The sequence below is a fragment of the Geospiza fortis genome, unplaced genomic scaffold (genome assembly GCF_000277835.1).
Source record: "Geospiza fortis unplaced genomic scaffold, GeoFor_1.0 scaffold112, whole genome shotgun sequence".
Classification (NCBI taxonomy): Eukaryota; Metazoa; Chordata; class Aves; order Passeriformes; family Thraupidae; genus Geospiza; species Geospiza fortis.
Window position 1 is genome coordinate 15,453,657 of NW_005054298.1, and position 27,176 is coordinate 15,480,832.

At 37.6% G+C, this 27,176-nt stretch overlaps 2 protein-coding genes across 3 annotated transcripts in view; both read right to left on the reverse strand.

Annotated features, from left to right (window-relative positions):
* The window catches only part of IFIH1 (interferon induced with helicase C domain 1), a 26,213-nt gene extending 25,920 nt beyond the window's left edge, over positions 1 to 293 (reverse strand). Inside the window, exon 1 of the mRNA XM_014307294.2 lies at positions 158 to 293. Within this exon, the coding sequence (XP_014162769.2) occupies positions 158 to 293 (136 nt within the window). The remainder of the gene's footprint in view (positions 1 to 157) is intronic.
* A 5,008-nt stretch (positions 294 to 5,301) lies between these two features.
* The window catches only part of KCNH7 (potassium voltage-gated channel subfamily H member 7), a 207,341-nt gene continuing 185,466 nt past the window's right edge, over positions 5,302 to 27,176 (reverse strand). For both annotated transcript variants that reach the window (XM_031057595.1, XM_031057590.1), the window contains 5 exons: positions 25,124 to 25,223; positions 16,027 to 16,290; positions 11,203 to 11,368; positions 7,596 to 7,788; positions 5,302 to 6,944 (listed from right to left, as the gene is read on the reverse strand). In XM_031057595.1, the coding sequence (XP_030913455.1) occupies positions 6,678 to 6,944; positions 7,596 to 7,788; positions 11,203 to 11,368; positions 16,027 to 16,290; positions 25,124 to 25,223 (990 nt within the window). In that variant the 3' untranslated portion in view covers positions 5,302 to 6,677. The remainder of the gene's footprint in view (positions 6,945 to 7,595; positions 7,789 to 11,202; positions 11,369 to 16,026; positions 16,291 to 25,123; positions 25,224 to 27,176) is intronic.

A 27,176-nucleotide genomic window follows, 5' to 3' on the forward strand; every position in this document is an offset into this window, starting at 1 on the left:
GGCCGGGCAGCTCCGCGCCCGGCGCTGCTCACTGCCACTCCTCAGTGTTGGAAACGAAACTTTGGCCAGTAACGAAACCTTTGACAGTAACCGTGGGTTGAAAAACACAGTCATAAACGGAAACATCTCTTTCGCTTTCCAGCTCAGGAGAGCTCACTTCCCGGGCTGTTCACAGCGTGTCTGAGTTTTGCGTGCTGGCTGCTGCCCTGGCACACAGTGGCAGCAGTATGAAGCTGGTGTCTGAAGCGATGGAAGATCTCTCCCTGAGATGAGGTTTCACCCACATCGTACATGCCACTGAGCTTCAGAAGCAGTCTTGGTTTCCATTGTGGGGGTTTGGGGAACCTCAGTGTGATTCTGAGGTAAAGCAAAATGATAAACAGAGAGCGTCTGGATTACTGCGTTCAGTTTTGGTCTGGGGCAGTTCAAGAGACTGAAAAATTGTGGGTTCCAGAGGCCAACAGGATTGGAGAGCCTGTTACACATTTGAAAGAACTACATTTACAAAGCCTGGAGAAAATAAGAGTCAGGGGAGATGCAACCACAGTGATATTTGGGTGTTAGAAAGATAATTTATTTGTTAGTAAAATTGCCTTGTTAAGGTCTAGGGCTTAGGCATGTTTCAATGATCTCGGACCTAGGGGGAGGTTAACAAAGCCTGGGAATAAGGATGTATCACCGATAGCAGAACCAAAGAACACAATTTTTGGGCCTCAAGGACATTTGGCAGAACTCCCAAGGTAAGGAAAAAAAAATAATTCATTTCAACAATTGTGCTGAGATTGGCTCTGACTGCGTAGAAGATAATTCTGGCATGAAGAGGTTCTGACCACTGATTCACAGACCACCGATCCAGGAAACACTGACTCAGAAGAAGAGAAAGACTGGTCATGTGGACTAATCAGCATAAGAAGCGAGGGAATACTTTAACCAATAGAAAAAAGAGTACTAATTAATGTGAAAAACTTTGTAACTTGTAGCCAATGAGTGTTAATGCCTTTGTCTGATAAAATGTAAAAAAATGTTGACAGTCATGGTGCTGACTTTGTGAATTTGCCGCCAAGCATCTCCTTCTGTGCAAGGCAGAACTGTAAATAAATCAAATACCTTGATTCTCTGTGTAGATCAGTCTCTTGCTAACTGGGTGAAAGAACCTGTCTTGGGACACCAACACTTCTTCAGCTCCTAAAATTTGGATGATTCTTCACTGGGGTACATAGGACAAAGGGGAATTGGAATATGTTTCTCTAGAGGAAATTATCTCTAGGTGTAAGACGAAAATATTATCCACTCTAGAAACAATTAGACATTGGAATATATTGCTCAGAGGAGTAGCAGAAATTTCCTCAGTAGAATTATTTAACTTGACAGTATCCTTGATTAAATGTCTTGCTTTTAAAAGAAAGCCAGCTATCTCCAGAGGTCATTTCCCAGCCTAAAGTATTCTGTAGTTCAAATTGTACCCTCAGCTGCTTGTCACGTTGAGATGTGCTGCAGTAGTCTGCTCTCAGAGGAGCTTCCTTTAGCTGGAGGCTTCTTTTGTGGAAGAACTTCATTTGTTTTTACTTTCATTTCATCATTCTTATGCTTATCTCTAGTTTCACTGTTACTTCATCATTACTTTTACATTTCTACTTTATGCAACTTTCCCTTGAAAGATTTCCTTCCCCCTAGTACTTTTTCTTCTGTCTCCAGCACCTTAGCTGGAAGGCCCATGAGCCTTCCTTGCTCAGTGGCCTGCAGGACTCAGTGTGTGCAGATGGGTTGTTTATGTGTTTGCTTTGTTGTGTACACTGTGGTGGTAAATCAGGCTGTATATTAATTCCAAAACAATCTTTTACTGGCTCTAAGAGTTTGCAGACATTAAAAGGACATTTGAGACTTCCAGAGATAAAGAATGTTACTTGTTTGTTCCAGCTAGTGTGAGGTTGCACAGATGATGGCTGAGCTCCTGCTCTGACCACGAATAATGGAAATACCCTGACTATCGCTCTCCTGGACATTTACACTGATTTCTGAGACCTTTGTCCCTTTCAGATGTAATTGAAATTGTGTCAGGGTTCATAGCAGTCGCTCTGGCAGTGCAGGGGAGGAGCACACGGCTTTCCCCTCGGCTATCACCAAGGCTGTGCAGTGCCATCGCCTGGCCCCGCTGCAGACCCGACGCTGCCCTTCCCTGCTCGGCCGGAGCGCAGCGGGGAAGCCGGGACGTGGCCCAGCCGCCACGGCTGCAGCACCGCACCGCACTGCACCGCACATCAGCGCACCGCACAGCACCGCAGAGCGCATCACAGCACTGCACGTCAGTGTACAGCATCGCACAGCATCGCACTGCACTGCACACCAGTGCACATCATTGCACATCACTGCACAGCGCATCACAGCACTGCACATCAGCGCACAGCACTGCACGCCAGTGCACATCACTGCGCTGCACAGCACAGCTCTGCACAGAACACCACTGCGCTGCACCGTGCAGTGTACATTCTTACACGCTGCTCACAGTGTGTGAATATTTATAAAGAATATTTAACAGAGAGGATGGATTATTAAGGGCGCTGATCTGCAGATGTGGTATTAAGTACACCAGTCATGGGAGGAATCATTCCTTCTGCTGCGCTGGTATTGCAGTCTCCTGAGATCCTATTTGTGTTCAGCATTTTAGAGCTCAGCAACTCCAATAAGAGGACTTACAATTTATCAGTGGGCAAGACTCCAGTTGCTTCACCTCAGCAGGCAGCCAGAGGCTATGCCAAGCAGTGCATTTCAGCTTTTTGTATGTTACTTATGACGCTGGTGAATGAGACAGGAACTTTGATGAGTGCTCACCAGAGACATGAAATTGCTAGGGCACAATTTACAGCAGGAAAAGGGAAGAGAGGTCCATCTGTGAAGAGCCAGCAGCGAGGTGGGAGATCAGAAAATGCGTTTGCAAAGTGAATAGCAATGGAACATGGAAGAAAAGAGACATGCAGCTGGGTGTGTGCTTCCAGGAAACAGCAGTTGGACCAAGACACAGGACTACTGTGTATTACAGTAAATCTGTGCCTGTAGATGAATGTGCACATCCAAATAGTTCAGATTGCTGCACAGCTTAACTATCGAAAAGCATCACAACCTCTACTTTGCTTTAAATGTTGAAATACACCTGTAACTGGTAGGAGCCAATTAGCTTCATCAAGAGCTCTGCTGATCTGTACAGTCTCACCTCTCACATTTGAAGTGATTGTCCACAAGTAGCTTTTGTACTTTCAGCTACTTTAGCTATTCCTGAATTTTCAGGAGACTTCTCTATATTTACAGCTTATGATTTATATTTATTTTTAGCCACAGGTTTTTAATATACATAGCCAAATGTTCCTAAGCTCAAGCAAACTGAAAACTTGCTCCTAAAGTTCTGAAAGCTTCTATGGATCTGTTACAGCTGTGTTGGGTATACAACCCTTAACATTATTATTCTTAGTTTGATTTGGATAAATCAGACCCACTTCTATCAAGTAAAAACCAGACTGGACTTATAGGGAGGCCCACCCCTTCAAAAAACTCTCACAAAAACCCCCAGCAAAATCACCTGTAAATAAAAGGGGCAATTTTTGCTGTTTAGAAAATTAATAAATTTCCATGCTCACTGGTTTTTACCTGTTTCTGGAGGAAAAAATATTGAAGCAGTGGGTCTTCATTGAACCTCAACAAGAAAAGAAGTTACCTGAGAAGCCAGACCTTTCGGTGGCAAGGAAGGGGTAGCTAGAGTGTTGCAACTACGCTTTCATCTTTTCTGGATTTCTTGGCAGGGAGCTTAGAATCTCCATAACTTTAAGAAGTCTCCCTTATTTGCACCCATTTGAGATTTTTTTTCCCGTGGTGCAAGGACAAAGGAAGAAACAAAGTCTCTTTGAGCCAAAAAATGGAGTAAGTGTAGCTTTTCCTTCGCTTTGACTGACTGCAGTAGTTGTCACTCTTCCCTCCCCAATGCTCCTTCCTCAGGCCACCTGTTTTGCTCAATCTCTTGGAAGTAACGAGAAATACCAGGTGATAAAATTGGACAAAAGGCCTTTTGTAAAGCAATGCTCATGCATTATACTTTTTTCATTAATTTTATTTTTATTTTATACCACACTTTTTAGAAAGTAGCATAATAAATGCCTTTTTGGAAAATGTGCTAACTTGTTTCTTGTAACAGACATGAGTGTTAGTTACCAGGCTGAGATAGAGCAGAAGTCCTTAACACTTGCTGTTTAAAAAAACCCAAACAACAAAACCTCCCAGAAGGTATTTGTTATCCAACACTCCTGTTTCCACTGAAGTATATGCAGGCAGAGTTCTGACTGGTCCCTAGTGGGAGGAAAGATGTGTGCTAACGTCTTTACAAACAATTCCATGGGCGAGGGTATGGGTGTTAAGATCTTTAAAACGGGTCTCAATGTCTTCACTAAATTCAAGCAGCATGTTTGTTGCAGAGCCCAAACACCTTTGCTCCTGAAACAGACAAGGGTCTGCACGAGCCTGAACTTCGGGGTAAAATGACGGGTTCAAGGGTGGATATGTGGTAGGGGGTTTGGGAAGTCTGCACCTTCCTAGTACCTCAGCCAGTGGGATAAGGAAGAGGGCATCTTGCAGCCGGGAGTTCAGGATAAAAGGAGTCTGTGCTCTCCAAAACGGAGAGAAAACCCCACGGGCGTGTGCCCCAGGGGACTCTAATTTTTCTGATACTAGGATCTGATCCTGCAAGGCACTGAGAAGTTCAGCCCTCCTGTCATCACGGTAGAAGAACAGTCAGCCTGCTGTACCATTGGGACCTTTCAACAATCAAGAGCAGTATGAGGCAATAGAAAATTTGATTTTGTATGGGAAGGGTTGGTTTATCTTTTGAGTGACAAAGGTATTGACTTAATTTATTTTGGTATCCTTAAAAGCAAAGGTAAAGCAGAGCTATGCTCAGTAGCTTAATGCTCACACTAATTTTAAATGAGGAAAGATTTACCCACCTTGGGTTTATCTACCGGCTGTGTATGACTGAAGTATCATGTTTCATTCTGACCCCAACATACAAGGAATGTATCTATGTGAGGGACAGCCGCTATTGCATCTCTCTGTAGCGCTGATTTTGGACAGAGGGTTTAGCTTGGTTTTAGGCAAAATTTATGTGCTCCCCCTCTAACTGGATTACATGCTTTTCTGTAAACAGTACTCATGCTAGAGGAATTTGACATTAAATCAATAAGATTAGAAAATCATATGGATATTTAAAAATATTTGAAAGCAGTAATAAAAACATAATTTCCTTCTCAAAGAAACACAACATTTGAAGCGGAATAATATTTTAATAAAATTAAATCTAAGTATTCACAAAGCATTATGCACATACAGTACATACTGTATTTAAAGCCTACAGACCTTAGATCATTTTATTCTAATGTAGTCAGCTTTGGACACAAGCTAAGCTTACTCATTTTGTAATAAGAAAGTTTACAATTGTTCCTGAAAGTGATTTTACATATATACATATATATATATATATATATACCTCTATATCTATACTCCTACATGTAAGTGTAGGTATATACACACACTCGTGTGTATGTGTGTATATAAATATATATACACATACACATACATACACACCTATGTACAGCTATAAAATACACACATGCACACGTCCACAGCACCTGTGGGGTGTGTGTGTGTGTGAGCATTGTAGAGGGGCCAGTCAGTACAAAGAGGTAACTGCAAACAGCCACCCTAATAATTATAAAACGAAAATGTGTAAAACATTTTTAAATTAAAACATTGTTAATAATTTGTATTGAACAAAAGGAACACAGTCTTCTGCATTACATAGAAATTAGGTTTATTGCATTTGATTATGTTTGTGTGACAGATGAAGAGTACCTGTCTGCTCATCACAGCTGAATTCTATGATGCAATTAAAAAAAATAACAGTACAAAAATCAAAACCCAAAATGTGATGGAAACAAATGATTCAATTTAATGCGGTTTTGTGGATGTGACCTATGGTGATACTTTCCACCATATGGCAGTTTTCCTCTCTGTTAAAATACTACCCTACTTTAACGAGTTTGAAAGGAGGCTGTGTTCTCTGTCCTAATTGTTTCAAGCCTAGAAGATTTGGTTACCTTATTCTTTCTTTAGATTCAGACGCATTGTGATGTATTAGAAAAAGCTCACTACAAGAAAGATAAATCAAGTTTCAAAAGTGAGCTAGAAGAGCATTTTTCTTGAATTTTAGCTCGGTCAGGTAGGAGTTTTTCTATATGAATTATTGTTATTGGTCTCCTATTTGCTCTGAAGACATATCCACAATAAAATACTATTTCCATGACAGCAGTAAATGGTAATCTCCATGCAATGTAAACTGTAATTTCAGAACATGCATGTTACTAAAAAAAAAAATATAAGGTGCCTTGAGAATGCTGGCAGTTTTACATTTGGAACATACAGTTAGTGTGTGTATATATATATTTACATCAGAACTGTTCAACTTTACCTTACAAGCTTCAGATTTAGGAAAATATACAGTACTTTTGCATATAATGGTATATTCCTTGTAGCCCCTGAGTCAAGTATAGAGGATTTAAATACAAAAAAAAAAAAAAAAAAAAGGAGAAACAGCCATTAAAAGCACTTACATTTTTATGTAAAGTAATAGTATAAAAGTACTACTTCCCAGGAAGACCAGGATCAGAAACATGCCTATGAAGACTCAAGATTCCTACAGTGCTTAGTGAAGATTCTGGCAAGGAAGGGTGCCTAATTGGCGGGAGACAAGTTTTACAAGGCTGTGGGGGTGGCTCTACAGACTGGTCACGTTCTTGGTCTAAAAACGAAGCCAGGTTGTCTTCTGAGGCTGTGTTCAGATGCACTCCACTTGAGAAGGATTCTTTGGATTTCAGTTTTGATTTTTCAACATCTGAAATTTCAGGACACTGTAAGGGAAGAAAAAAACAAGATGGTAATAATTACATTGGTCTCTTCCAGGCCCTTGTTCTGTTCAAAATTAGCACATTCAGATGGTTGATGGAAAATCATTTTTGAAAATTAAACAGTGTAGAAATATTTTTTTTACATGGTACTGGATTTGATTTAATGTAATTGAATGCAATTCTGCTGATTAATTGTAGAAGCCTGGATATCTTTTTCTCCCCTCAGACTTGCTAATGTGACATCAAGATACACATGTTAGCAGCCCTTTCTGAAGGACTGATTACTCTTGAGACCCAGTCTAAGAGTATGGATATCAACATTCTGGAATAGGAAATTCTGTTTTAGAGCATAACTCCAGAATTGCATAATTCTGAACATCCTAACCCCTTGGATTCCTTTTCTGCTAACTTTTATTAAAAAAAAATGACAATGAAGTAAATGTCTGATTATAAGATCATTGTATGAATCTCTACAACCCTGATAGAAAATGTGGCCTCTGAAACTGTGGTGTTTAAGCCCACTGTGGTGATGCTAGGTCAAAATAGTAATTTCATATTCCTTAAACTAGTGAACCAGCACCAGATTGGTGCATTTCTTCCTCATAAGATAAAAAGACTGGGAAACCTCTTTTGATCTTATGGACACGTACTTACCTGAGACGAAGGACTGAAACTTCTGTCTGTTTTAATTGATGCTGCAGGCTGAAGCTTTTGTATGACCCGGACTGCTGGCTCTTGATACTCTGCACTTGCTGTCACCATGCTATAGGCAGGTGGAATGAGTGTTGACTGCCGTTGCAGAAGCTGCAGGATGGTTTGGATATCAGCAGTCATTTGGGATTCAAGCCTAGAGAGGGAACATGAAATCAGTTAGCTCATGGCCAGGAACGGGTGTATATTACGCACTGATCACAGAGGTGTTCAAGAGGAGCCTGCAGTTACCCAGTAAACCATTGCTTGTTGTGGCTTGAACATGTCTTAAATAGGAGAGAACAGTAGAGGGAGTACAGAGCCTTTCCAAAGCTTCTGGCTCTCCCTTTCCTTCCCAGAACATACCTGCGAGATTTTCTCTGGTTTTTGCTACGCTAAGAATGAGTTCATCACTGTGTCTTAGGTTTGCAACAAGAAGCAACGTGGAGGACTGGGTATCTGGTTGAAAATAACTGGAATAAATGTATTCTCTTCCTTGTAACTAAATTGATTTTTGCTGGCTGGGCTTGGGACATTATTTTGATGCATCTGACAAGGAATTCTGACATGCTGATACAATGCGCTGAACTAAGCAGAAAACACATTTGTGTTTTTCCACAATTAGAAAAAGAAAGATGCTTCCAAAACCATTAAAAATCCAACTGCCCAATTCTCATTATTGTGAAAATTTATTCAAACTTATGCAGGCCTCAGAATTAATGTCAGCATTTCTAATGTTCAAATTTTGTACTTTTAAAATTTTTTTCACCTTTTTATAAATTTGTATATGACTTCTGAAACGCTTGAGCTGATTATTTTGTCCATACTTACAACTCCATAGCACTGAAATGATTTTTAAATGGTCTTGCCAAAACCTGTGACAAACTCAGGAAAAGGTAATGCCTTTTGTACCTTCCCAGCTGCTGGAGGGCTACAGCACATGCTGACAGATGGTAATGCAGATAATACAGCCTTCTGTACAGCAACTGAGCTTCTGACAGAGAAAACAAATCTTTGTCAGCAGCCTTTAATGTTATGAATGTTATTACTTGGGCTCCCTACAGTGGCAGAATTGATCCCGTGCTGTCAGATTTTTGCTTTTACCGTGTGCTGCACTGATGTTATTTTTTATCTTGTTGGAGTTGTCCATTGCCTATATCATTTATTTATAAAAGCATCTGTGAAATGAATCCATAAGGTATGACTGAAGTGTATTTGGGATGCTGTTTCTTCCTTCATCAGGAAAAGATGACTTTGTGGCATCAGCTCCCAGAAAAAACGGCCCAAATCCAGACTTCTGTTAGAGTAAGATGTGCCCTACTTGCCCTCTTGGTCAGCACCCTTGGGTTCTTTGCTACTTGCCAAAGTGCTGTTCTCACACAAGCACAGTGCTGATGCCACAGGGTGAAATGCTGCAGGAACAGCAGCATGCCACCATCCAGAGAACTTCCATCTGCTATACCTTGGCTTTAACCCCTCAGTGAATAAAAGGTAACATTGCAGGATATCCATTCAAGATTATTTTTGGCCTTGAATTAAATCTAAAATTGCTCCCCTCCTACTTTGTTAGTACTTGAATGTTTCCTTGTACTTCAAATGAAAGAGTGTGTCTGGTAGTGTTTATTCATCATCCTTGCATATAAAGGTTCACTTTCCATTCTCCAAAATTTAAAACAAATCCATACTACCCAAACAAATAGGAGAACTGGCCTAAATGCTTGGTCCGTAGTGTCCATGAAATTCCAATTGCTTAAAGAGGAGAAACAGAGATAATTCTAGGGACATATTCCTTGTACATAGAGGGATTTCCAGCCCTCTATGTCAATTTAATAATTGAGTGTTATGCCAAGCCTCTAATTTGGCATGGAAAATTCAGGGAGAAGTGACCTTGCTTTTAAAGCTAGCTGTCAGAAGTGACAAAGGCAGGAAAGGATATTGTCTGTTATATTAGTAGAAAACCCAGCAAGGTCCCAAATACCAAAAGCATGAAAAGCTTTTAAAACATGAGAATAGTTTAAAGAATAAAGTGATATAATAAAATAAATAAAAATTTAATTCTTAGTTTATCAGCAACAATTATATTTTCTGACAGAAGAAAATACTGAGAACTTGCACAATAAAATGATGGTAACTTTGAGGTATAACTTCAGTTTTGAGAGCTTAAGGTTTCAGGAAATGAAATGTTACCAAAAGACTACATACTGTTGATGGGGATCCTGCAGGCATTTAGTTATGCGACATTTGCATAACTTAGATTATTTGATTTTAACTAGAAATTACAGCAGTTTAGGGTTAAGTGTTAATAATGTCTTTTTAATGCATTATGCCATGTTCAGGAATGTAAAACACTGTTGTTTGATTGGCTTCTGGTGGATGAAGGAATCAATATGCAGTTAACTTGGCTTTAAACTGATTGCTAAAATATACAGTGCAGAATGCCACTGAATAGCTACTGAAGTATGATTAGGGCTGAATGTGTGTCATAGTATTTGTCATGGAAAAATATTAAAAGTAATGAAATTACAGAGTGAAAATAATGAAAAAAATCAATGGTCCTGAGCACAGGACAATTTAAAACTAAGTGAAGTTATATGGTAAATTACAGTGCAGGATGGATCAAAATTTTGTAACCATATTTTTAAGATGCTCTAAGCTGTGCTGCTTAGCTGCCAGTAAAGCAGCATATATTAAGCATAATATATATTAATAATAATTTCTATTAATAATATAATAATATATAATAATATCTAAAATATATATACTAATATAATATATATATTAAGCATAATATATATATGAAGCACCATATATTAAGCAAAAGTGATATTGGATTCTGATAAAGAAAGTATAATTTTTCTGTTGTAACAGGTATAAGTATTGCACTTTTGCATATTCCCATGTCTTACTTATTATAGAGTTGCAAAAAGAGTTAACGCATCAAAAAGGGAATTCATCTGCAATACATTTTAAAAAGCAGGCAGCTGGTGTACTTTGAGTCTCCAGGAAAAAAAATGTACTTCAGATCTTGAAGACACTGAAAATTGCTGTTTTGTGCCCCTGCCTGTGGCAGGGGTTTGGAACTAGGTGATCTTTAATGTCCTTTCTAACCCAAATTGTTAGATGGTTCTGTGATCTAGGAACAGCACTCTTGATGAGGTGAGATTTAAATTTAACAATTTGAGGCATCTCAGTACAACTTCTTGGTTAAAAAGATGGTCTAAAACAGCTGAGGAAAAGGGCTGTACTGCAAAGCCATTCAGAGTAGCTAATGTGCGTACCTAGAGGAAAAGACATGAATATTCTGGCAACATTTAAAAACTGTGTATCCAGATTTCTCAGAATTGGTTTTTCCAAGATTCTGGAAAGCCTAACTTAGGTGATATACAGCCTCTTCAGAATACATACACACAAAAAAGTGATATTCCCATTATGCATATTTTTGTACTTTTGAGCTTCTGAAGATCTGAATGCTTTTGGAAACTTCCTGCACAAACTCATTCCTCAGTAGCATTTTAATATCAGTTGTATTATGTACTCTTTCACACATAGGCTCTTTTCTCTTTGTTTTTACCTGTTAAGTTGTTCTTGAAGTAAATCTAATCGATTCTCCACTTCCCCATATATAAAATCACTTTCAGTTTCACAGATTCCCCATGTAACATGGGATAATGCTGGTTGAACTGGGGAGTCCTGGTACTCCTCGATGTTCTCTTGCTCCCAGTTTCTTTTGTTGATGTCTGATAAAACCCAAAAACAACATATAAAAGTATAGTTTTATATACATAGGTTTAGAGAGGTTGACACTTCTCAAGTATCCCACTTACTGACTTTCTCAAAACATTGAAAGTTAAATTGGTACATTAGCCAGAGAGACTGAACATCTCTCTTTGTTCCTTAACACTCCTTAAGGAAAGATAAAAGTGCTAACATGCTAGCATTTTGAAGCTGCAAATAAACAAGCAGATTTTTCTAGTCAGCATCATCAGAGTTCTGCCACTGAATGGCTTCTCTTTAGTTTTGTTTCTATTATTTTACAAATGGATCCCAAATTTTCTCAGTGTATTTTTTAGCAATTTTTTTATTAATTGAAAATAGAAATTCTTGTTCTAACCTAAAGACATTAAATGATGTACTTGAACGTCTTTGATAGTGTGCTTCAGAGGCCTAAGATGCCTTCTCTTGCCCTTGAATGTGCTATTGAAGTGCATTCATTGCTTAGCTCTTTGGTGTGAAAGAAATTGCAGCGCTGGGCATGTGGTACAGTGCATTGGAATGTCGCCTCTAGAGAAAGGTGCCAGGCCTCAGGGAGCTGCCTTTCTTACCCATAACTGCAACACTTCTTAGGTTGGTGAAGTGTAATATGTTTTCTCTGTGACAAGGGCCATTTAATGCAGCTCATGCTGCTAGCAAAAGGGTACTGCTTATTATTCTTATAAAGGAAATTGATTTTCATTGATGTTGCTTTTAACATCACCACTCTCCCACCCAATCCATTCACCTCTATGTAAAGCACATCTCTGAAACTCCTACGGTACTGTGGGGTGAAAGGTGCCTGTCCATTTTGTTTAAGGATTTCAGACTCCTAAAAGAATGAAATATTAGCATTTCTGGGTCAGCAAGAGATCGCTGATATTAAATGAAGTTTCATGGTAAACATGATGTATCTAAAAATACTCCTTATTTGAGTAATTTATATTTGTTTCTTTACGTCCAGCTCCTTGTAAAAAATGACGATGTTTATTACAGGTCTTACCCTATACCTGCTGTGCCCAAATTTCATCCCTCTTGACCCACCCAGTTGTTGGATCTCTGTGACCAAGCACTACACGTGACTACCACACAGAGCTCCGGGACACTGTTTCCTTTTGCTTGGACTTCTGGTTTGGGCTATTTCTCTTTCCTCTCTCAGTTTACTTAATTTATGCATCTGTGGATCTATTAGTTACATTCTTGGCTCTATGCCATTTCTGTTGTTCACCAAGTTGTTGAAAGGTTACACCTCAGTTATCATGGGGATACACTTGTTGAACATCTTGCTGTGACCTTTGCAGAGCCTACAGGTGACATAGGTTGAACAGTGCTTTTTCTACAGCAAACCGTGCTCCTCATAACCTGTGTTTACTCTGAGTTAGTCAGTCAAACAGTAAAAACTGGTCAGAATCACTCATTCTTCTTTGATGTGATAAAAAAAGTCTGTTTAAATTTTAACATCTGCTCAATACTATTCCCATTAGAGTTGTATTTGTAATTATTTAACTACAAGAAGTCATACAATAAATTAAACTTCTTGTTGCACCCAGGCTGCTGCTTCAGCATACAGCTGGGCAAAATCCTTGACTGCTTATAAGGCATCTTCAGTTGGATTTGAATCCCACATCAGTCCCTGAATGATTTGCTCAGAGCTTCTCCTTACACTTCTCTTGGCACTGCATGCTGTTAACTCAGCATAGGGTACATTCATTTCACACTTGTGGAATTTTTCTAAGTAACCATAGCAGCTAGAGCCATGTTTCAAAGAGAAGAGAAAAAAACCCCACAGTGTGGTGTCATGTAAGAGCTTTGTCCAAATGCTAATGGCTAATCCTTTTCAAACATGTCATTGAGCAGTGTTTCTCTAAGTAAAGAAAAAAAAAAAAAAAGACGTTCCCACTCAGATTTAGTATTTCAAGTAGATTTAGCCAGGAAGGGGAGCTCTCACTACATGATTCCAAGTGTAGGAGATTTTCTTCTCTCTCTGTCTTTTTTCTTTATTTGTTTGTTTGTTTTTAACAGACAAAGGTCATTATTGTATTCTCTGATCTTTGGTTAGCAGGTGGTAGAAGGTTTCCTGGAGCTGTAGAGTGTTTGAATTTCATGTGTCGACCAGTAACTGATTTTATGCACTGGGCAGAAGCAAGAGGAAAGAGATTTCATCTTGGCTACACAGAAGCCTGTTCTGCTTCTCAGGAACTTAAGCCAATGGAAAGAAAGAGATAAAAGGTGTCACACAAGCATTTGGTAATTTGGTTTTAGGAGGCACACATGGTACAATTTGCAGTGTCCAAGGAAAAGCTGGAAATTTCTCATCAAACTAAATGAAGCATACTGTGAAAAATTGAGGGGTAAACTTTCAAACTATGAGTTTAGGTGCAATGGGTTTTGTAAACCCAGTAGACTTATAAGCAGTGAATTTCAAGAGCATTTCACTGCTTTTTAATGTCCTGTAAAAACATGGATGTTGTAAAAAAAAGATGTTGGTTATTTTAAACAATAAGTCATTCCTTAAAAACACAGATTTTCAATGTCATGGATTATCCCGGGGAAATCACAGCTGTTTTTGCCCTAGAATATGGATTTGGAGACTATTGTAATAGATGCTTAATTTGTGACAAAGCAAATTATTTGTCACTGAAACAACAAAATAAGTTCACACACCATAAGCAAGTTAATACTCTATAAAATATGGTGTAACTCATCTAAGTGTCTTTTCAGGTATTCCATATTTGCTAGTAACCCCAGAAAAGTCCATCAGCAGCTCCAACTGTATAACCAACTCTGGTCTTCCAGGGCTTGAAGAATCTTAGACTGGGAACTAAGTCAATAAATGTATCACTAGGTTCACCATAGAATTGAAGAATCAGTCTTTTAGCCTAAATAATGACCAAGTGAAAATAACATTTTTCTCCAGCTACAAAAAATTCTCAGATCTACACAAAAGAGCCATATGTTCAAAATTTAAAAGTTGCATTCTAAGATTATGACAGAGATGTTTATACTGCTTCTGCCAAATTATAAAATGCATTTTTAATTTTGTTTCCATTCATTGAGGTAATGACCAAGGCCTAAAACAAAACAAAAAATAATTAAATTTGTATCAGTCATAGTGGTAATGAGTTAGACTGGCTTTATACAAGTGCATTTGTATCCAAGATTTATAAGGTATTATAATATATAAGGGTACATAAAAGCAGAGTTTATTATGTTTGTAACTACACTTTGCTAAGTTATAATCAATCTCTAATAGCAGAAGTAAAAATTTAGTTTAAAACATATATCAGGAAAAGCTAATCTTATTGACCTTGAAGGTTTTATAAATGTTGGAAGAAAGCTCATTACCTTGCATAATATTACTAGAAGGGCTAAATTACAAAGTGGGAAAAAAGAGTGTGGTCTTAATCAAAATTTGTAACCTTTAGACATGCTAAATTTAGCTCAAATAAAATCTGCAATAGGTTGCCTTGGAAAATGTTGCTATAGCTGCAAGGACACATTTCTGGCTATTGGTAGAGGGAAGGAAAGGTTTCCAATTGCAGTATGTATACAATAAGTTTATGTGGTGTGGATTTATAGGGCCTTAACTTGAAGAGACCAGACTTCACATATTCATACCTCTGAGATGTTAAAATCATTGTTTGGTCTAATTAATCATTAGGCTTATTTAAAATGATAGCCTAGAAGCCTAAAGTTTATTAAATGATGGTTAAATGGTTAAAGTGTCTCAATGGAAACTGCTGAGGAAAACAGCATTAAACAATAAATATGTAATTCTTCCCTTCAGACTGAAAGAATTACAAATGAACTTGCAGCAATATTTAAATTGTATATTAATACAGGGTTTTCCATTAATTTCCTTTCACATCATTGAGAAAATTAATATTGTAGTATATTACATGTAATTTTAATTATGTGATTTAAGTCTACGTAAAAGTATCTAAGATTGTTAAATAGTTCCTGATCATTTGTCATATACAAAAGCTCAAGTCTTTATTCTTGTGTGTTACTTATGGAAGTCGTGATTTTCTTCTGCATGGTGTAATGGCACTCCTTTAACCAACAGTGCAGCAAGACAGGATAGCCTTCTTTCAGGCTATTATGATTTTTTTTCACTTAATTTTTATTGTGCCTTGTCAATGCAGTGAATAAAATTAGTTATCTGGAAACATCTTTTTGATGCATGTGCAACTATCACTAGGTTTAACTAGTCTGGCTCTCACTATCTATAATTTTATACCGTCATCAACCCTGGCACATCAAACGTCCTTTGGGAGATACTTTACTGCTTTGAATGCAGCTATCATCAATGGGCCCTCAGTGGACTCCAACACCAGTGGACAATTTTGTAGTTTGTTTAAATTATTTATGTAGTTCAGTTACAAGATGATTTGTAGCAAAACCTATAACGACTTTTTGGAGGTTGTACAAGCCAGTCCAACAGAACTGTAATCCAGTTCCCACTGAATTAAACTATATTAATCCTCTTGAGAAATAATAATTTTTGATCTAAGATATTTTTTCTTAACATTTTTGGAGTAAATATTATGTAAAGAATCAAGAGAACCATTCAGAAAGTTATTTTTGTTAATCAGACTAAAAAGATGTCTGCTCAAACTTTACTAAATAGAAACAGCTGGATTACCTTTGCAAGAACTGCTTCTTTTGTCAATAAGGATTTCTTCTGTGTCATGATCCATTTCTTCAAAGTCCATCTCTGTGGTTTTCTCTGTTACAGATGGGTAATCAGCTATCCCAGAGAACAGGGGCTTTTGCTCATCTTCAATGGAGGACACAAAAGATGATGACCCGCTTTTTTTCTCCTCAAAATGTTTCTTAATAGATTGATAGTATCTGGTACTGTCTCCTGAGGGTTCAGGATCACTCTGATCATTCTCTTTGAAATAATCTGTGAAAGAGAAATAATTGTATCCAAAATTAAGCAATTATTGAGAGTTTATTCTAGTTTATTATGGTCTGAGGATGGACATGATTCTTGTATCAAGTAGGAAGTTCACTGTCTCGTAGAAAAAAAAACTTTAAAGCCTTTTTTAGATTCTTCTGTCAGAGGAGTTTTATATTTCTTTGAAGTCCTGGAAGACATTTGTATGTATGTATTCTTAGTCCATAAACCATAACTCGTCTTGCAAAACTTGTTTGTATCAAAACAACAAAGGCTTTATCCAACACAACTTTCCTGTGTACTCCTTTTTTTTATTATAGTGAGGATGAAATTCGAAGAAGCCTTATATTCCAAAGTTTACAAAATATTAAATATTTCATCCTGTCTTCTAATTACTCTCATTATTGGGCATTTATTACAGTCTTGACAAGCTAACAGTAATGTATGTTAGACTTGGTATCAGAAATACTCGTTTAAGATATTCTCACATGAGAGAATATTTGTTGATTATTCTTTTCCCATAAGAGGCATTAATCAATTACCTCTAATTAATACTAGAGGTATTAATCAACCACTCATCCCCAAAATATGCTCTCAGAGAGCATATTTCTCCATATTTATTACAGGGCTGATATGATAGGGAGAAATAAAAGGAGGGAGTTCCTAGTCTGACTTGTGGGATCACTTCAAAACAACTTTGCAAACTAGCCCAAATTCCTTACTCTTTAGAGCTGGAATTCTCTGAACATCCAATCTTTTGAATAACAAAAGTAAACAACATTCTGTGATATATATGGTAGCAGTATACCAGTCAAGCTGAGAATGAATCTTTCATTAATCATATTCAAGGTCTGTAGTGAGCAGGAGCAGGAGTAGATTTAGTCCTCTTAAGAAATGGCAAGTAAGCCTAGATTTAAAGCAGATATCTTTAAAAACATATTGTAAAAGTGAAATAGGAGTTAAACCCTAGAATAATTATTTATTAATATAAAGAAGTCTTGATCTCTTTTCAGCATAGACAAAGCTAATTTCCAATTCAATATTTGGTTTTACCTATTTTTAACTGAAATGTCAAGATAATTTCAGTTCTGCTATTTATTTAAAACACATTTTAGCAGGGTAGTCTCAACATCATATAAATACTGTAACTAGTTTGCATTAAGTTCCTGGGGAGACAGCATGATTTCCCATCTGCTTTGTGCTAATTACTAATCAACATAGTTCTAGAATATCTTGAGTCTTTATAGCCTACAGCAGTGGCTAATCCAACATTCTGTATATTCCCTAGGTTTCTTCTCTGTTTTCTGGTCACAATAAGGAAATGAAACTGTGGCTTCATCTTTGTCTGCGCATAAAAAGAATGCAGTATCTGTAAAAGAGCACCCTTCAAGTGTCCAGAAATCTGTGAGCAGTGAGGACAGGTAATGGTAAAGAAAATAAACCCAATAACAAAGCAAAGCAAGCCTTCTGTACCTGTACCCTCTAGAGTCTCCAAGGGCAATTAACACAACCCCGAACAGAGATGACATTACTGGGCTTTTGTTAAGCAGGACTACTGGCTCTAAGTGATATTGGTGATGCTCAGTTGCTGCAAAATTGTCAAAACAACTTCAAATGGACTGGCAGTGTAAAAGCTCTTGGGGGATGCTCAGACTCAAGTGCCATGTTCTCAGCAATTCCATCTCCAAAACAGTACAAAAACAAAAGAAATCTTCATAAGAAAATTATATTATAGATGTCTCCCATGGCACTTCTTGTGGGAATATGTTGAAAACAGTCACGCTACAGTAAATTGCCTTAATTACTTAGTGTTTGACTGACTTCAACCTGTGAAAAAGACCATCTAATGAAAGCTTGAAATTACCAATTTTTAGGGCAATTTTATATGTTCATGGGATTTTGTGCACTAACGGCAGCTGTAATGAGCACTCTGTGGAATACAAATCAAGCAGTGGACTAATTTTAAGAAGGGGTCATTGAGACTCTAGTGAAAAAAAATCTTTTAGCAGCTGAAATATAGCAGACTGTCTTCTCTCTTGTATTCATAAAATACTAAAATATTTAGAAACATCAAGCCAGATTCTGCTAATAATTACTCTGCTGTAAAACTAGGAAAATTCAGTTGATATCCCTCCATCTATATCAGAACAACAGAACACATTGTTTTCCAATGCTGTCCAAGTATCATGAACTCACTGGCATGAGAAGGAAGGCAGAGATCTCTTGAATGTAGGCTCCTGCCTATTGAAATCAGATTTGTTCATCAGCTGATCTATTTCAAAATGGACATCTTTGGCTTTACTGCCATTGCTTTATCTTCTAGGCATCTGGCTATACTCAGAGAGTCAAAAGTTGTTTTGTCTTTTAAAGGCTCCTATTTAATGCTAAAAATTATTCTCTCTGGAGGATAATCTTGTGACCCTTTGCACCTAGGGTATGAATTAAAATAGAAACAGCTCTATTTTGCTGACTCTTCAGGACCTGATAACGGTGCAAGTTCTGTGCCTCTGCTCAACACCTTAGCAGTGCCTCTATAGCTCAGTGGAAAGTAAGTTACAAATAATAGATAGGTAGGGCTTTCTTTCAGAATGTGGATTTCTCCAATTTCTCCTTCCATTTGTAATAAAATTTAGTCGTTGGTTTGGAATAGATTTTCCAGAAAAGAAGACTTATCTAAATGTGTATGTATGGATATGTTCACTTTCTGCCACACAGAAAAGTGTTTTAAAAGCTTTATTTATCCCCTTCTGTTCTTCTTCCGAATATAATCATTAAACCCCATCTTCCTCTCCTCCCCCCGTACCAGTTCTAGTGTTTTCTCTTTCCTTTTCCAGTAAGAAAAATTGCACTTTCTGATTCTGAAAGAGCTAGAAACTGTTTTACTGAAGATGATTATTTTTGTAACTTCCTGCTTTACAAAAATGTATAAACATTATTTACACTCTATGGGACTGTTTTGGTGCGCTATGTGTTTTGGGTGCTTGATAAGTTTACAGGCAGTGTCCTCTGACCTTTGCTGTCTGGAAATTCCAAAATCTTCAAAGTAATTATCAGAAGGTTTTGTGTCCTGCTTTTTGCACATACACGGGCAAAGGAAGGGAAGAAGTGGGGTTGTCACAAGTCTCGGTCAGAGAGCTATGATAGTGACTCACAGACATACTGGCATTAAAATCCTACTTCTACTTCATGGGATGGTTACCAGACATCAGACAGGTTTCTTTTGTGTGATATGATTTGCATATGGAAATTTTGCATTACTCAGGTAGGGCCAGTCTGCATGACCTAGAGGTATTTTCTCTTAATATATCAGTCTGCTGCAAACAGTATTGGTGAAGGTGTCAACAATACATTACCTATGGAGCAGCATTGTTTAATACTGCTGTAATTTCATTAACTGGAATTTGTCATCATTAATCCAGCCAGCTATGTAACCTAGTGTTTCAGAAGGTAGCAAATTTTTACTCCCTTTTCAGCTAACCAATAATTTGCCAGAAGTTCCACCAGGCCCTTGAATTTGTGTATCTAGATGTCCTGCTTCAGCACTTACAATTATATGTTTGTTGACCTGTCAGACCTCAAAATCTGAAACAATGCCAAAGTCTTACAGTGGCTTCTGAAACCTGAACTGTGAAAGTTCTTGGATTCTTTAGCACATGCTTGTTTTTCTCCTTCTTCCTCACTTCTACTTATTATGGTTCTCTTCAAATATCCCACCTATCTTTAGGACCCCCTACTTAGAAATGTACTGTCAGATATGTGTGTGGTATTTGACTAACACCAAGGAAAAATGTTGTCTGTCTAGTAACTATGCAGGAAGATCCCTAATCCTAAGAAAAGTAGGTTGCTGGAAGTATTTTGGGAAAGCTTAAACATTTTGTCTTTCAGTAGTAAAAAGGTTTATATGGTTTTTTGTGATTGTTTTTAATGGCGGAAAATTTGTTTAATTCCAATTTCATTCATAATTTGGGAGTTTCTAAGTCTACTATGGGTCGATATAATAGATTAAGCTAGATATAAATATAGATGTAAACTAGTTAGATTCCATTGTTATAGAATTTCTGGCAATTTTGCTGAAAGTTTCCAGTAGATTCAATAGCGATGGTGGAGGAAATGAACTGTACTGCAGAGAGTTTGAATTACTGTTCTGTATCAGCACTGCTTGGGAGTGTTTGCTAAATTAATCTGTCCTTTGCTGTGTTTCGTCTCTGATCCATGAAAGTTTGGATGATTTTGGAAGTAGGGAACAGCAGAGGGTACTGGAACCTCCCCATCATGATTATTGACTTTTCCATAGGGATCCATGTCCCTATTTTTACAAGGGCTTAGAAAAGAGATAGGTTTTGAATAACCAAACTTGAGACACATTTAAAAACCCAAGAATTTCAAAGGTTAAGGGAATATGAAGTCCTTCATTTATTCTTTTGTGCCGTTTTCAGTACAATGAGATGTTAGGACAGACCTCCATCTCCATTTTCTTTGTTTTGTCTGTTTTTGTGTCAATGGCAATCAGATAATGATGGAAGGACAATTATTAGTCTGTATTTCAGGAAATAATGCTATGGGGAAAAAATTGGAAACAATTATAGCAATGCACCTCTCAGAATGGATTCAGGGCATAGATCAGAACAATTCTCTTATCAAATTTAGAATTCTCTTATCTTTTACAAGGGATTCAGCTTTCACCACAGTACTATTATTACTATTTTTTTCACAGGATAGCTATGGATATGTGTGACTGCACATAACATTTCTCAGATTTGGCCTTTGGAAACAGCCTCTTTGGGAGTAACTGGAAACAAGACTCTTCTGTGGAAGCTCCCTGAGGTGGCACCTAGGCAATGTGATAACAGCAGAAACACTAATAGGAGCAGATGAACACTGCACTGGGGGGCTCTCTGATGACAAGGTATTTTTTTGCTAGGGGTTTCATGATTAAGTAAGATTTTGGGAACATGAAGTCTTGTTTCCAGCCATATGATGCCTGCCAACACATTAGTTGTTTCCTGAGCGTTTAATGACCTAACACTCCAGGGGAACACTAGAAACTCTTTGCTAATTAAGCCCAAGCCAACTTCATCAGCAAAATACTAACAGTTTAACGCAGTTAAGTAAGAGCTTCGATTTTTCTCCATATTCTTACCTGACTTTCCTTCTGGGAGCATGGCACAGTGTTTGTCTGAGCATCTATTAATAAAGTAAGCATTTAGATAAGTAAGCTGAGGGAGGGGACAAGAATGGGAAAGAACAGGGCAGGGGGTGTTTCCCCATTCTCTTAGTACTCCATCGTTTCAGGCAGGAGAATCAGTTCCTGAAACGTTTTCTTGTCTTCTCTATCTAAATCAAGAGCCATGGCCTCTAGATACTTTGTGTAATAAAGCTGTGTTAATATTGCTTGGTTTCTTAGCCTGAAAAACACCTATAAACAATGAACACTTAAGGTAGTTACATCAATCCAGATTCAGTTAGAAGTGTTTTAGAATTCTGGCTTTTGTGCTTACTTTTTGAAAAGTCTGATCAGGAAACAACTCTTCAAATTAAGCAATATATGAGTTTACTAGTTAATAATATTTTAAGAATGAAACAAAATGTATTTTATATCCCACTTGATTGTTACAGTCTGTGTCAACATGGACAAGTGCAAGCCCCAGGGTAACAGGAATCTGGGAGAACTTTGCTTAGTGACCACTTAAAATCATATCCATGGAGCTAAAATTTTCTTGTTATAAGTTTCCTGGGCCAGCTAGAACAGTCACTAGAACAGTCCCAAGAAGGTTAAGCTTTTAGATCCAAGATTAACAAAAAGTTAAAAAAGTTGCTAGCAAAAATGATAATGCTTGACCTTCAGAACATCCTTTTCAAAGCCCCAAGTTTTCAGGCTTTCTGTGAGTCTCCTTACACTGTGCATTTTATATTGATGTAAACAACTCCAGAAACGCCCTATTCAGCATGGGACAATAGAACCGCCTTCAGAACTAGCAGAGCTAAAGAAAGTTCTTGCCTGAATGTACTTCTCTTGAAATTAGCTAACTCACACAGAACTGCTAGAAGTAAATGAGAAATGAGCAAGAAAAAAAATTGTATTCTGCACTGCTAAAAATGACAGTTGAGTATAGATGGCACAGCTCATTGTCACAAAGTTTTCAGCAGGAGGCTAACTTGCCAACCCAGCTGAGAGCTTTGTTTGGAACTGCCAGGCTGGAATGCTGCTAATTTTAAGCAGTCTCAGAGACTTCCTTGGCTGACTGTCAAGAATCTATGGCAACTGGCTAAGTCTGCACCTGCACCTGTGCAAGAAGTACCATCCATTATTCTGAAAGACATGCAGTGAATTTCTTTAGGGTGGGAGCAAGTGTAAGCTGCTAGGTAGTGTGTACGTTCATTTTTGCAGGGGACCTCTTCTGAGACTGCAACTGATTCGAGAAGCCAGAGAACAAGCTGGTCTCTCAAATAGTCTTGTAGCCTCTAAAAACACACTATGACAGAGCCCTTATAAGCCTTCCCAAAATCACAGGATAGAAATGGTGGAATTATGTATATGTGGAGTGAGGTCCTGTGTAAAATTGGAGAACCAGAGGTACTAACTGCAGATGCGTAAAAGACAGCTGTGTTGATTTTGTTTAACCCCTGATAAAACTTGTGCAGGAAGAGTTACCATGGAAACAAGGTCCAAATCAGGCTAGCATGAACTAAAGGCTGAGATAACACAATCCCATTTTTAGCACTCCAAAACAGAGAAAACATCATGATCACACTAAAGATGGAAAAAATACAATTTCAAGCTGCATAATATGCTAGTAGGTCAACTGCTGAAAGTAAAGAATGGCAGCAAGAAGAGCATTTACTAAGTGTGCCTCTAATAATTGCAAAATAAAATATCAAAATATAACAGTAAGAATTCTGGGAGTCTATCCTGTTCAAACTATAGTTCTGAAATCAAAATATTATTTTCATACAACACGTATTTTTTTTACCTTTTGGCACACTGTGGCCAGAAATGCATTTTCCAGCTGTTTGTTCAGAAACTGTGTCTTTTCTCCTCCAGTTCTGAAAAACTCTGCAGGATCATCTCCAAATATTTATCATTATAGACTGACTATGCTGGATCAAAATAAGATGCCACTCCCTCCTACATATAAAGGGTTGAAATCAATAGAACATTACTTTAAAAACCAGCAGTACCTCTAGTAGAACCTACTTTACAAACTCAAAGAGGATGTGGGAAGGGACACAGAAAAGTAACACTGAAGATCTATGACTATGAGGTGTCTGCTGTGGCCATGGGAACACGTAGAGAATCTGAAAAGAGACCAGAGAGGGGCAGTAAGCCACTGGACCAAAAGTGTACTCAGTACTTGGCAAAGGACTCCTACTAGTTTTATCTTCTCCTCAGATGGACTTCCAATGTACCTCACTTCTGCCTAACCCAGATATTACCAGGTGCTGTACAATCATTGCCAGGGCTATGGAGCCTGCCAGTCTAGCCTCTTCTTCCCCAACAGTGGAAGTATTTTTTTCAAAGAGAAAACTGTGGGAAATTATATTCTTTCAAAAGTAATGCAAATACATGTTTCAAAGAGGATGTTCGGTGTAACTGACTGGGCAAGAACCACAAAAGCCTAGGGGTCTTGGAACCTCACTGACACCCGAGTAGCTTATTTGTAATTCTACAGCAGGCACAACATAAAAGATCACTTCCATCTTGTCTAGGTAGCAGCATATGTTTTCTCATAAGAAATGTGAAGGTTAGTCAGGCAAAGTATCTCTGTCAACAGATTCTTTGTGAAGAGCAGATTGAATATTTCATGGGGACATTTTCCTGACAGATTTGTTGTCGGTCTTGGCTTCCTGCCCTAAAGATACTTCTTTGATCGAACAGGGATGTCATTGTTCTGAATAGCCACACTCTGGATTAGAGTCTCTTCATTGAGCGTTATACCTGCTATGGATATTTAAACTGTTCCCATTTATTATTAGCTACTCTGCTACTCTATAAATCGGTTGTGCTGCATTTAGGACTGAGGTTTAACTGTGGAGTGTGAAAGACAGGCATAACAGAAACAGTAATTTGTCAGACAAACCATTCAACCATAAAAGTGCAATGGTACTCAAGGAATTGTGTTTTTCCTACATAAAAAAGAAAATCCATGAGTATCAGTTTAGCTATCTTCATGACTGTTGCTGTCTGAGCAGATCTACTGTCTACAGATTCTGGTATTTAGCAGTACTTAATAGTGGTAAAAAGGTTTAATGTTTCACTGAATTTTCCTTCATTAGGTTTACTCCCAAAAGCTGCTAACGTAAATGCAAGCACATCAAGTATTACATAAACTTTTGCCAGGACAACCTTTTACACATTACCATATGGATCAAAATCAGACTATGGTGAATCTACGGTGTCCTGAAATATTTTAAATTTTAAATTTTTAAAATATTTCAATTCTAGGGAGAAACACCACCGAGCATCAAGTTCAACAAAGCACTTTGCTGAGGAGATAAAAGACTAGGTTGTCCGCACAGTTTAAAACATGGTGTCTCAGAAAATAGATATTAAGAGATAGTTTACATATATATATGCATGCCTCAAAGGCAATAAGATAGCTTAAAGTTGGAACTGCTCTTCACAGACGGATGTGAAGTCATAGAAGTGTAAAACATATATCTTCTAGTTATACATAAGCATATAGGGGTTAATGCACAGAGAAGTTTTGCTGCCCAGCTGGATTCTCAAGGGCTGTTCCAGTAACAGCCAACATGGACCCTAATGTACCAAGCATTACCAAGTGAGATAGCAATGAATAATGAGGCAGTGCTGTCTCATGTAAGAAATGAAGTTAATTACCTTTCTCTATTTCACTTTGGAAGGACAATTTCCGTCTTCGTATTTTGCAGTTATCTCCATCCATATCATTGGTAGTTTGTGATCTTATTACAAGGTCAGACTTGATGAATGAAATATGAAACAAAATGACAGATTAGTTCCATCTAAAGAGGGCAGATTTGCAATAGGTGACTGACTGTTAATCATGTTCAAGTTTTAAAAAAGGCAATATTAAGGTCAGCCTGCATCAGCCTCTCCATCACCGGCTAATGAATAGAATTGCCCAAGGCTAACATGAAAAAAGTTTATGCAAATTGAGCAAAACCAACACTGTCGTCACCTAATAGCGAAATAAAATTATTCTGATAGTAAGTTTACATGGAAATACATGTGTTCATGCGTTATCAACTTCTCTGAACTTGCACAGATCTGGTCTATGTAACCTTAGACAAATTAATGAAAAAAATTAAATAACCTCTAACAGAGAATGTATACTATTTCAAGAAGTAAAGTGGTAATTGATTGCAATTATATTTATATTTAACTGATGGTAATGATTATAAAGGTTACAGTTTGCAATGATTATAAAGGTTATATTTTACAATAAATATAAGCCTGACAAGCATCAGGCACTTTGCCTCATTATTTTATCTTTCTAGACCCTCCCTTCCTCTTATCAGATTTAGATCATTGAGATACTTATTTCTGTACCAGAACACAATGTTGTTTTTTTCTATCCATCTTAAGAAGATTGCAGTGCTTTTTTTTTTCCCAGTATGTAAAATATGCATTTATTTAACTCTTGGTTTTTCTACTTTAAGAAATTTACAAATTAGCAAATATAACACCAGTTTTGCTCTTTGTGTTCATACCTATGGTATTGGCTTCAACCTACTTCCATTCCCTGTGCTAGTGAGGTTTACCATACCAGTCAAGTAAGCAGATTTGCATGTGGGAGAAGGGCAGAGGGGAGCTGGGAAGTGTTTACATCTTTCTCTATCCCTTCACTTTAAACCTGGTGAGTAATGTGCTTCCGTGGTGGCCCACTGGTGGCATAACTGCAGGAAGAAAAAGGTACTTTCATACAAACAAGAGGGCAGGGGCAGAACTTGAGGCAGAAGCACGTATTATTCTGATGACAAATTTAGATCTGAGTGGTGTTTTGAAAATCAGAATGCGCTCAATGTTTCTTTTGGGGGGGATGAATTTCTGGATTGCAATAGACAATGGAAAGTAAGTGGAATTGTTGGAGAAAAACTGTGATTTTGCAAACTCAGAAGCATGGTTAAGTCTCTCCTGCCTTTCATGTCTCTGATCTAAGGAAAAAATAATGACAAAACATTGATGACAATGTAATTGCAAGAAATAATTTCTCAGACTTAAATCATTAATTTGAAATTATCCTCAAGAAATTTTTCAAATATATGGACATTCCATTTTAACTTAAATTTATCACTAGACCATACATTCATTGTGCTGTGTTTTACATATAATTAATAATTATGACTTTTTCAATGCACAAAAGGCATGACTGAAAAAAATAGTCGAAATGGTCTTTTAGTTTTGGAATGATATTTTATTAAAAAATGGTCATAATAGAAAGAAGTGACATTCCTTGTTAGTAGATGTATTTGTTATAAATTTTTTAAAAATAAGGATCCACACCTGATTAGCAAAGATGTCCCTATGATTTGCAGCCCACAACTTAAGTGTTTTTTTCTCATTTTTTCTTAGAAGGCCTTTGAGGCCAAATTATGTTAGTTCCTTCACACTGAACCTCTGTTTTTCTTTGAGGAAGCAAAAAAATGGCATTATCTCAGAAATAATGAAATATAAGCCAGTCATTCTGTGGGCAGTCTAGTCTCTGCCTGGTGGCCAGAGCTGGGGTTCTTGCAATCTTCTGGGAAAGCCTTTAGCCTCAGCAGCACAAACTGGGCAAGAGAATTTCCCCACTCCCCCTTTGGCCAAACACCTTCTTTCTTTTCCAAGTCAGAGTAACCCTTTCAGTCTGAAATGGGGAAACATCCGTAATATTTTGACTTTTCCTGAAGATGTAATTTGTGCAAAAGGGGAC